The sequence below is a fragment of the Macaca nemestrina genome, chromosome 20 (genome assembly GCF_043159975.1).
Source record: "Macaca nemestrina isolate mMacNem1 chromosome 20, mMacNem.hap1, whole genome shotgun sequence".
NCBI lineage: Eukaryota > Metazoa > Chordata > Mammalia > Primates > Cercopithecidae > Macaca > Macaca nemestrina.
Genome location: NC_092144.1, coordinates 3,524,535 through 3,535,899, shown reverse-complemented (window position 1 = coordinate 3,535,899; position 11,365 = coordinate 3,524,535). Strand labels below are relative to the sequence as shown.

Genomic DNA, 11,365 nt, shown 5'->3' with positions numbered 1-11,365 from the left:
GTTGCTATGGTTTTTATTCTCAGCTAAAACGGCGCTCTTTGCTTTGTGCACCTGAACACTGCACACCGAGGGCGACCACCATCCCCGAGACGCCCAGACTGTATCCTAAAGCACCCTCGCCAGCGCCGAATGGGTTAACGGGGGAGGTGTGCGGGAACGCCTCCGTGCGCTTGCGCGGCGTCGCTTCGCCCCGCCTCCGCAGCGCAGTCACATGACCCGCCCAACCGGCGTCCGCCTATAAAGTGCTGAGTGTTGACGTCAGCGTTCTCTTCCGCCGTCGTCGTCGCCATCCTCGGCGCGACTCGCTTCTTTCGGTTCTACCTGGGAGAATCCACCGCCATCCGCCACCATGGTGAGTAACCCTGCCTCGCTGGTGTCCCGGAACGGCGGCGGGACCTCCGCGGGGCCGACGCTGCCTAGACGCTGGGGCCGCCCGTGCCGGGAGGAGACGTAGCGGCGGCAGAGCCGGAGGAGCCGGGGCTGGGGCAGCGGTCGCCGCCATGTCTGTGCGCCGCACTGTTCACGGAGCCCCTTCTCCGCTTCCGGGGGCGCCGTAACCTTGCCCAGACCTGGCTGGAGCTGGGGTGTTAGGGAGGATGGGGGTGGGGTATGATGATGTGGCAGGCGTTGTAATGGCGGGCACCGCGGTGGAAGCGGGGAGACGGGTAGGCGCCTTATGTAACTCGCGGGCCGCGAGTTTGAGATCGATTTTCTGCCGGGGGACTAGGGGCGGCAGGGAAATGGCAGAACCAGCAAAGCGACACCTGAAAGGTTCCCCTTTTCCTCCCAAATATCTTCTCTTGATGCTGTTAACTGTCGGCCCTAGGCGCTTGTCCTTGTGACTCCGAAATGTGCAAAGACTCGTTTTGAGACACGAGGTGTAGGCTTGTGGCTGTTAGGGCCGTTCCGGCTCCCCGTTATCACCTGGGGTGGGTGGCCTTGTGTGATCCCTCTTGCCGAGGGGTGACCTTGCATTTTATTATGAAAGTTTTTGGTCGGGGAAGCCTGGGTGGCCCGATGACAACGTGGAGGGGGCTTTGGGAGAAGGTTCATTCGTTACGTGTTTGGCCTCTAATAACTCTTTAGTGTTTATATTTGGTATCAAGGAAATCTGTTGCCACTGAGTTTTATTTCTGAGCGCTTTTATTTCTGGGTTGTCCGTTCTGGATGACATCTGTTGACAGTGGATCTTTGGAGATTGTGGGGTAGTTCTCAAGGCGTGTTAGGCTGGCAGGATTGGGTGGGCTTCAGGTACCCCAACACCAGTCCCCTCCTGGCCTTGGGCATGCTGGTTCGTTTGGACTGAACGCTCCATGCCAAGCCGTGTTCCTGGAAATCTCCAGCTGGTCTGAGCCTCCCCCTCTTGCCCAGGTGAACTTCACGGTAGACCAGATCCGCGCCATCATGGACAAGAAGGCCAACATCCGAAACATGTCTGTCATCGCCCACGTGGACCACGGCAAGTCCACGCTGACAGACTCCCTGGTGTGCAAGGCGGGCATCATCGCCTCGGCCCGGGCCGGGGAGACACGCTTCACTGACACCCGGAAGGATGAGCAGGAGCGTTGCATCACCATCAAGTCAACGTGAGCTCCCCGTGCCCTCTGTACCCAGGCAGGGAGGTGCTGGCCTGGCAGCTGGAGGCCACTGGGCCAGGGTGGGCGGGGAGAGACTAGGCAACGTCTCTTTCTCCTGGTTTCTTAATTCATGGGAGAATGAGTGAGGTTCAGTCCAGCGAGACGGGGATCAAGAGTCACAGGGATTGGGGGTACTGCGAGCCGGAAGATTTTCTTGAGGAGGGGCTTCACTCAGTGGTTCTCCTTCCCTGGGGGACTTGCCGCCACTCCTACGATATCTGGAGGGGTTTTGCTGTCACACCTGGAAGGGGGGGTGTTCCTGGCACTCAGGATGCGGGAAGCTCTTGTGTTGCACTGGATGGCGTTCATTCCGTGACAGTTTCTGGCCCCTGATGTGAGTGGGGTGAGAGTCTAAAACGTGAGCGCAGAGCACAGTGATCCCAAATGCCTTTTGTCCTGGGTTGGCACCATAGTGAGGGTCTCTGGCTAAAGCTCTTCATTTCCACTGGAGCAGGGGCAGAAGTGAGGAGGGAAGGGTCAGAGTCTCTGAAGGCTTTTGCTGTCCTGCGGGGTCTTTTCATTGCTACTTTGAGTCAGGTGTGATGAGTCTTGGGGGGACCAAGTCGGTGGGGCAGAGTGTCCGGTCAGGAGGGCTCTGAGTAGCTGGCTGTGGGGCTGGTACCAGGAGTTCCCTGTCGGGTGGGGGGGGCCTGTCTCGGACAGAGTATTGTGGAGGCAAAGGACAAGGGTGGGTTGGGTCTTGTGGGAGCCTCTCAAGGGATGAGTCATGGAGGGAGGAGCAGCCTGGCTTCTGACAGCATCCCAGCCTCCCTGGGCCAGGTGTGTGCATCCTGTCCCCCTGATGGATCCCTCCCTCCATCAGTGCCATCTCCCTCTTCTACGAGCTCTCGGAGAATGACTTGAACTTCATCAAGCAGAGCAAGGACGGCGCCGGCTTCCTCATTAACCTCATCGACTCCCCCGGGCACGTCGACTTTTCCTCGGAGGTGACCGCTGCCCTCCGAGTCACTGATGGTGCATTGGTTGTGGTGGACTGCGTGTCAGGTAAGCAGCGGGTCCCCCTGAGGCAGGGCCTAGAACCCGGGGCCTTCCCTGTTTGAGGATGACAGCGCCGCCCCGTGCCCTGCATCCCTAGGCGTGTGTGTGCAGACGGAGACAGTGCTGCGGCAGGCCATTGCGGAGCGCATCAAGCCTGTGCTGATGATGAACAAGATGGACCGTGCCCTGCTGGAGCTGCAGCTGGAGCCCGAGGAGCTCTACCAGACCTTCCAGCGCATTGTGGAGAACGTGAACGTCATCATCTCCACCTACGGCGAGGGCGAGAGCGGCCCCATGGGCAACATCATGGTACGGCCCTCCCTGGCTGGGTGGTGTGCCCGCCGCAGTGGGCACCGCAGGAGCTGGCGGGGAGCGGAGTTGAGCTGAGGGGACTGGAAGTGTGTTTTTGCCAGGAATGTTGGGGTGACAGAGAAGGGGGCTGGAATGTTCTCAACCTTCTTGACCCAGCCCTTGATCTTTGGGCAACTGGAAGTGGCGAGCGCAAGGAACGGTGTTGTGGGTGGTGGAGGGGCTGGCCCCCTTGTTCGTGATGACTGATCATTTCTTCACTTTGACCTGATGTCTACTGAAGAAATCCAGCGTCTGAGGCCCATGCCTGAGGCACCCAGTCCGCAACTGCAGGCTCTGCCCAGGGGCCCTCCTCACAGTCGCTTCCCATTTCTTATACTTCCAGATCGATCCTGTCCTCGGTACCGTGGGCTTCGGGTCTGGTCTCCATGGGTGGGCCTTCACCCTGAAGCAGTTTGCGGAGATGTACGTGGCCAAGTTTGCTGCCAAAGGGGAGGGCCAGTTGGGGCCTGCCGAGCGGGCCAAAAAAGTGGAGGACATGATGAAGAAGCTGTGGGGTGACAGGTGAGCCCTGCGGGGTATGGTTGTGGGGTTCCTGACACCTGGGGGGAGTGGCATCGCCCAGGGCTGTGGTGCCATATTCACAGCACGGCTCAAGACCGCCAGTCACCCCAGAGAGTCTGGCCCAAGCACGTCCCCTTGGCGATCCTCCCGCCCCCCCGCCGCATGCCTTGGAGGCCCTAACTTGATTTGGCTTTGCCTCTCCCTGCCAGGTACTTTGACCCAGCCAACGGCAAGTTCAGCAAGTCAGCCACCAGCCCCGATGGGAAGAAGCTGCCACGCACCTTCTGCCAGTTGATCCTGGACCCCATCTTCAAGGTGAGGAGTGAGGGCTACGCCGGGCCTATTGGCCCCTGGTCCTGCTGGTTCTGGCCGGTTGCTTGTCAGCTGATTGGGCCCATCTCCCTGTGGGGCAGGTGCAAGGTGGGAGGAGGGCAGCTCCTAACAGGTGGAGTCAGGGTTCTTCTCTTAAGGCCTGGACTACACAGCCAGAGCCTTGGGACCTCCCTTGCAAGGAGGGGTTTGGGTAACTTGCGGTTTTGGCTACAGGTGGCCATTCAGTGCTTGTAAGTCAGAACTCATGCTCTTGTCTATGAGTCAGAGTGGGCTTTTTCTCTGTTCTATCTCGAGGCTTCCTCCAGCTCCCCGTTCGCTCGGCTGGGCCCGTGGTAGGCAGGCCAGGCCTGCTCCTGCTCCGCATTGCGTCCCCTTGCGCTGACCTTAGTCTCCCGAGCAGGAAGCACAAGGCTTCCTCCTGCCGTTCCCAAATGGGCTTTCCTATCTCCTCGTGGTGAATTTAGGTGTTTGATGCCATCATGAATTTCAAGAAAGAGGAGACAGCAAAACTGATAGAGAAACTGGACATCAAACTGGACAGTGAGGACAAGGACAAGGAAGGCAAACCCCTGCTAAAGGTGCGGCCTGGGCCCGGCCCGCGGGTGGAGGGAACGCAGGCTGCGGCTTCTGGATGCTTTGACAGCCCAGGCCCTGGGGGCTGAGGTCCGCAGCTGCGCAGGGACAGCTGCTGTCCCTCTCAATTTAGTCTTCAGGTGTTGCTGGAGACACATCCTAGCAGCTAGCCCCATCTGAGACAGGTGTGGACAAGGGCCTTGGCAGGAGAGTGCGTGGCCTTTGCCGCCTTCCAAAAGGGGCCGTGCTTTGGAGAACATGACTCGTGACTTTGGCTTCCTTGGCTTCAAGAGAGGAAGGGTGTATGGGGCCTTCCTGGGCTCCCCAGGTGTCTGATGCGCCACCCTCCGTCCCTGCAGGCTGTGATGCGCCGCTGGCTGCCCGCCGGAGACGCCTTGTTGCAGATGATCACCATCCATCTGCCCTCCCCTGTGACGGCCCAAAAGTACCGCTGCGAGCTCCTGTACGAGGGGCCCCCGGACGACGAGGCTGCCATGGGTACGTGGTCCTGGTGGTTGAGTCCTGAGTTGCAGCTGGAGGACTTCCTGAGGTTGCGGGTTGCAGGGTTCCAGAAGGCCGAGCTGCACTGGAATAAAGGTTGCGGGTTTTCTCTGTCCCTCAGGCATTAAAAGCTGTGACCCCAAAGGCCCCCTTATGATGTATATTTCCAAAATGGTGCCAACCTCCGACAAAGGTCGGTTCTACGCCTTTGGACGGGTCTTCTCGGGCCTGGTCTCCACCGGCCTGAAGGTCAGGATTATGGGGCCCAACTACACCCCCGGGAAGAAGGAGGACCTCTACCTGAAGCCAATCCAGAGGTGAGCTGCTAGGTGATGGCCTGGCCCCTCGGCACTGTTGTGGGCCCTGCCCCGCTCCAGGTCTTTGGCGCCTCGGTCAGGAGCTAGAAGTGAGGAGCGTAGAGGGAGTATAGGGTGATATTAGTGCCAGCCACAGCTTTTATCCTCAGAATCCAGTGAGGGTGTTCCTGGAGAAGCCACTAGTCCTAGGGCACAGCAGATCCCCGCTCATCTGTATCCTTGGGCTCCAGGTGGGTGGTGACAGTCTTGACCCATACCCAGGGAGAGGGCAGTGACTCCGAAGAGGGTATGTTTCCTGGCAGCCCCCACACAGCAGTCAGGGACTTGCGGAAGCCCCCAGCCTGCCCTGGGACCAGGCAGGAGGGCTGCCAACCCTGGGAGGGACCTGCCCTAGCCTAGGATCCAGCAGAATCATCCCTGCGGCCTGCTGCCACCTTTTGCCTTCTCCAGAACAATCTTGATGATGGGCCGCTATGTGGAGCCCATCGAGGACGTGCCTTGTGGGAACATTGTGGGCCTGGTGGGTGTGGACCAGTTCCTGGTGAAGACGGGCACCATCACCACCTTCGAGCACGCACACAACATGCGGGTGATGAAGTTCAGCGTCAGCCCTGTCGTCAGAGTGGCCGTGGAGGCCAAGAACCCGGCTGACCTACCCAAGCTGGTGGAGGGGCTGAAGCGGCTGGCCAAGTCCGACCCCATGGTGCAGGTGGGCACGGAGTGTACCCGCTGGGAGCAGTCACTGTGGGGGGCGGCTTGTGGCCTCAGCTGTGGCTGTGTGGGTTGCTGTGGTGGTGAGATTGGGGTGACATGTCATGAAAGGAGGGGTTCCCAGCTGCGGGAAAAACCCCTGCTTCCGTGGGGCTCACACCTCTCAGATGGAAGTTGTGTAAACGGGGACTCACGCCCAGGAGGCCCCCGCCCTCTCCTAGGCTGCCCTGTGCATGTTCACCGTAGCTTGTGGGCCTTACATTTCTTCAGGAGTTTGTGCTGGTCCCAGGCTCCCGGCACCTTCCCCTGAAATCTTGTCCTGGCGGGGTCCAGCTTCTCCCTAGCTAAATGGAAGCTGGTAGCCTGGTGTCCCACCTGTTCCGAGCCCCCTGCCCCTTTGGTGCTAACTCGTGTCCCTTTCAGTGCATCATCGAGGAGTCGGGAGAGCACATCATCGCGGGCGCCGGTGAGCTGCACCTGGAGATCTGCCTGAAGGACCTGGAGGAGGACCATGCCTGCATCCCCATCAAGGTGAGGCGCCAGTGACCAGCCGTCCCCACGCCCCTCCCCAGGCACCGACTCCTGCCCTCTGTTTTAAAGCTGAGCCCAAGTGGGCTCCGTGCAGGCGCCTAGACTCGATCTTAGCCTTGGTCTCAGCATTTTAGGTTTCTCAAGTCTCCTCTTTAGGGTCTTCTCCAAATATGTGGGGCTGTTTTGTGTTTGTTTTGTTTTGGAGGTAGAATCTCGATGTGTCATCCAGGCTGGAGTGCAGTGGCGTGATCTCAGCTCACTGGAACCTCCACCTTCTGGGTTCACGCCACTCTCCTGCCTCACTTAGCTTTCTGAGTCACTGGGACTATAGGCGGCGCGTGCTACCAGGCCTGGTTAATTTTTTTTTGTATTTTTAGTAGAGACGGGGTTTCACTGTGTTATCCAGGATGGTCTCAATCTCCTGACCTCGTGAGTCCCCCGCCTTGGCCTCCCAAAGTGCTGGGATTACAGGTGTGAGCCACCGTGCCTGGCCCGGGCTATTTTTTTTTCTTTTTTTTGTGACAAAGTTTCGCTCTGTTGTCCAGGCTGGAGTGCAGTGGCGCGCTCTCAGCTCACTGCAGGTTCTGCCTCCCGGGTTCAAGTGATTCTCCTGCCTCAGCCTCCCAAGTAGCTGGGACTACAGGTGCCCACCATGCCTGGCAAATTTTTTGTATTTTTAGTAGAGACTGGGTTTTACCGCATTAGCCAGGATGATCTTGATCTCCTGATCTCTTGTTCCACCCGCCTTGGCCTCCCAAAGTGCTGGGAGTACAAGTGTGAGCCACCGTGCCCAGCCTCCAGGGCTGTTTTTTGAGTTAACTCAGAGACAGCTCATCTTGCTGTTTTCTGTCCACAAACACAGCTGCTCCGGTGGGATCGGGCCAGGCCTGCTCCAGACCTTGTTTCTTTCCTGTTAATGCTTAAAATTCCGCAAGCCTGTGATTTCTGTGCTGGAGAGCTCAGTGGAGCCCCTGCTGCTTGTCCTTGCGGGGAGTGAGATGTCCTTGGTGGTTCAATACTGATTCCACTTGGTTCTGATTGATGTGGCTCTGCCAGACTGCATTAGGTCTGCCTTACTGGGAAAAGCGTTTAGGGATGCCTTTGCGTGTAAGGTCCCCTCTTCTGACAGGCAAGTGTGTGACCTTCCTCCTCTTTCTGCAGAAATCTGACCCGGTCGTCTCGTACCGCGAGACAGTCAGTGAAGAGTCAAACGTGCTCTGCCTCTCCAAGTCCCCCAACAAGCACAACCGACTGTACATGAAGGCGCGGCCCTTCCCCGATGGCCTGGCCGAGGACATCGATAAAGGCGAGGTGTCTGCCCGCCAGGAGCTCAAGCAGCGGGCACGCTACCTGGCCGAGAAGTACGAGTGGGACGTGGCCGAGGCCCGCAAGATCTGGTGCTTTGGGCCTGACGGCACCGGCCCCAACATCCTCACCGACATCACCAAGGGCGTGCAGTACCTCAACGAGATCAAGGACAGTGTGGTGGCCGGCTTCCAGTGGGCCACCAAGGAGGTGAGGCACAGCTCAGCACATGCAGACCACACCCATTTCCAGGCTCTAGAGGGACCTTATGATCCTGCCTGCTGAGTCAGGGACCCTAATGGGGCCAAGGCGGGCAAGGCCCCAGGTCCCCCTGGTGGAGACTTGCAGGACTTGGCAGGTGGAAGGCAAGCAGCCGAGATGCATTCGGCCCTTGACAGCGGCTCTCCCCCTCCCTCAGGGTGCGCTGTGTGAGGAGAACATGCGGGGTGTGCGCTTCGACGTCCACGACGTGACTCTGCATGCTGACGCCATCCACCGTGGGGGCGGCCAGATCATCCCCACAGCGCGGCGCTGCCTCTACGCCAGCGTGCTGACCGCCCAGCCGCGCCTCATGGAGCCCATCTACCTTGTGGAGATCCAGGTGAGGTCTGCCTGCCTGCCGCTGACCCTGCCACCGTCCTGCCCAGCAGCCGCTGACAGCTTCTCTTTTCCTTCTGGCAGTGTCCAGAGCAAGTGGTCGGTGGCATCTATGGAGTTTTGAACAGGAAGCGGGGCCACGTGTTTGAGGAGTCCCAAGTGGCCGGCACCCCCATGTTTGTCGTCAAGGCCTACTTGCCTGTCAACGAGTCCTTTGGTGAGTGTTTACCCAGCGTGGCCTGCAGAGCCCGGCAGGCTAGTCTGGGGGCCAGAAGCCCAGTAAGTTTAGCAGGGTGTTAAAGGAGGTGTCCTGATGGGAGCAGGTGATGGACTTAGCAGGTGGCCCAGCTTCTGACTGCTTGTGACCCCAAATCACTGAATTCACAGGGGAGGGACTCTCCTATTCCCAGTGTGAGAAGGGCTCTGGGCCTGGAGCTCTGAAGGCTTAGGCCTCGGGCCAGTAGAGTAGCTGAGCTATCGCACAGGGTCATCCCGAACGAGCAGGGACTGAGGCCTTTGAGCAGGCCCTTGGTGGAGTGCTGGGCACCAGGCCGAGTGTCTGGTCTGCAGGGTGACTTGGGCTGAGGAACTAGCCTGAGCTCCCGACAGGACTTTCCTCCGTCCTGCCACCTTCCTGGCAGCCCCGTGAGCCTTTCGCTTCCCTCTGCAGGCTTCACCGCTGACCTGAGGTCCAACACGGGCGGCCAGGCCTTCCCGCAGTGTGTGTTTGACCACTGGCAGATCTTGCCCGGAGACCCCTTTGACAACAGCAGCCGCCCCAGCCAGGTGGTGGCTGAGACCCGCAAACGCAAGGGCCTGAAGGAAGGCATCCCGGCCCTGGACAACTTCCTGGACAAATTGTAGGCGGCCCTTCCTGCAGCACCTGCTGCCCTGGGGACTCGCAGCACCCACAGCACCACATCCTGGAGACTGTCCCGACACAGCGACGCTCCCCTGAGAGGTTTCTGGGGCCCGCTGCGTGCCATCACTCAACCTTAACACTTGATGCCGTTTCTTTCGATATTTATTTCCAGAGTCCAGAGGCAGCAGACACGCCCTCTTAGCAGGGACTTTTACTGGGCTGGTCGGGGAGGGGGAGGTGGGATGGGACACCCAACACTTTTTCCATTTCTTCAGAGGGAAACTCAGATGTCCAAACAAATTTTAACAAACGCATTAAGAGGTTTATTTGGGTAAATGGCCCGTAGTGGCTTTTGCCCCGGAAAGGGGAAAGGAACAAGCGGGTAGATGATTTCTAGCAGGCAGGAAGTCCTGTGCGGTGTCACCATGAGCACCTCCAGCTGTACTAGTGCCATTGGAATAATAAATTTGATATGGTGGTGACTCCGTTCTGCGTTTTTCACCGTGTCTTACTAGGGGAGCAGGGCTGCCCAGTACTGGGCTCACCAGAGTCTAGAAGGGGACCCGGGCCCTAGTTAGGTGCAGCCTGGGGCTGCCTCGGTGTGTTAGGTGGAACGTTCTGGAATGGTTGGAATGCCCTACCCCTGTGTCAGAGAAGCAGCTGTCAGCTGCTTGAAGTGCTCAGGGAATTAGCGTGGCAAAGAATTATAAGATGTCACTTTGAATGCATTTGGATGGCCCTGTGGAGTGAGGGGCACCGGATTGAACTTGGCAGACTTCAGCAGCCCTCTGAATTGCTGACAAGCTCACGCGTTCTATCCACCATCAGGATTTTCTATGGTCATCCCAGTCCTGACTAGTTTGCTAGAAATCCATTTGCTTGCATTGAAACTTTTTTGTGAGATGGAGTCTCTGTTTCCTAGGCTGGAGTGGAATGGCACCATCTGCTTACTGCAACCTACACCTCCTGGGTTCAAGCAGTTCTCCTGCTTCAGGCTCCTGAGTAGCTGGGATTACAGGCGTGTACCACCACGCCCAGCTAATATTTGTATTTTTAGTAGGGACGGGGGTTTCACCATGTTGTCCAGGATGGTCTCGATCTCTTGATCTTGTGATCTGCCTGCCTTGGCCAACTATAGGCGTGAGCCACTGTGCTCGGCCTTTTAAACAACGTTTTAGAGGCAGAGTCTTGCTGTTTTCCAGATGGGTGTAGTGCAATCAGCTCACTGCATCCTCCACCTGCTGGATTCTCCTGCCTCGAACTGCCGAGTAACTGGGACTCCAGGCATGTGCCACCATGCCCAGCTAATTTTTATTTATTTTGAGAATTTTGCTGTGGCCTGGTTGGTCTTGAACTCCTGACCTCAAGTGATCTGCCTGCCTCGGCCTCCCAAAGTGCTGGGAATTACAGGTGTGAGCCACTGTGGCGTGTTGCCCAGGCTGGTCTCCCTCCTGGACTCAAGCAATCCTCCTGCCTCAGCCTCCCAAAGTGCTGGGATCTCAGGTGTGAGCCACCACACCTCATTTGTTCTCTAAATTGTGCTAAAGATGTGAGGAGGCCTAATCTTGTCAATGCTGGTAAGAAAGTTAACATGATCATTTTCTGCGTGTTTCTGTGTCCTCAGGAAGGCAGGTGGGGACTGTGAAGTAGCACTGTGGGGTTCCTGGCAAAGCAGGGGGCACTCTGGCCCCGCACTGCCGAGGCCAAGCCTCAGCTGAGTCTTTGCCCACGTGTAGGTATGCCTGAGGTTTGGCTTGGCTGTTGAATTTGGGCTGTAACTGAACTATGTTTCCCAGCAGTCAGGGAAATTGTAGGCAGCTTGGATTACTGTGTTTTGAGAGTGAGTCTCGCTCTATCGCCCAGGCTGAACTGCAGTGGCGTCATCTCTGCTCACTATAGCCTTTACCTCCGGGTTCAAGGGTTCAAGTAATTCTTGGGCTTCAGCCTCCCGAGTAGCTGGAATTACAGGTGCCTTGTTGCCATGTCTGGCTAATTTCTGTATTTTTAGTTGAGATGGGGTTTCACTGTGTTGGCCAGGATGGTCTCAAACTCTCGACTGCAAGAGAGCAGCGGCCTCAGCCTCCCGAAGTGCTGGGGTTATAGGTGTGAGCCACCATACCTGTTCT

At 57.9% G+C, this 11,365-nt stretch overlaps 1 protein-coding gene and 1 non-coding gene across 2 annotated transcripts; both read left to right on the top strand.

Moving 5' to 3' along the window:
- Nucleotides 1–205: 205 nt before the first annotated feature.
- LOC105485399 (eukaryotic translation elongation factor 2) lies at nucleotides 206–9,726 on the top strand. Its single transcript, XM_011747735.2, has 15 exons — nucleotides 206–352; nucleotides 1,372–1,586; nucleotides 2,461–2,642; nucleotides 2,734–2,945; nucleotides 3,331–3,509; nucleotides 3,719–3,824; nucleotides 4,307–4,420; nucleotides 4,775–4,913; nucleotides 5,038–5,233; nucleotides 5,684–5,942; nucleotides 6,368–6,475; nucleotides 7,637–7,990; nucleotides 8,199–8,381; nucleotides 8,462–8,594; nucleotides 9,048–9,726. Exons 1-15 carry the CDS (start codon nucleotides 350–352, stop codon nucleotides 9,239–9,241), a joined length of 2,577 nt encoding a protein of 858 aa, XP_011746037.2. The 5' UTR covers nucleotides 206–349; the 3' UTR covers nucleotides 9,242–9,726.
- On the top strand, nucleotides 3,180–3,245 carry LOC112427613 (small nucleolar RNA SNORD37). The gene has a single exon (XR_003019307.1). It is a non-coding gene; the product is annotated as a small nucleolar RNA SNORD37 (small nucleolar RNA).
- Nucleotides 9,727–11,365: the final 1,639 nt, after the last annotated feature.

Excerpts from the sequence above, each read along its gene's own strand:
- LOC105485399 (XM_011747735.2), top strand. Across the intron at positions 2,946-3,330 it reads GCCCCATGGGCAACATCATG|ATCGATCCTGTCCTCGGTAC; the intron begins GTACGGCCCTCC and ends TTATACTTCCAG. Across the intron at positions 6,476-7,636 it reads ATGCCTGCATCCCCATCAAG|AAATCTGACCCGGTCGTCTC; the intron begins GTGAGGCGCCAG and ends CTCTTTCTGCAG.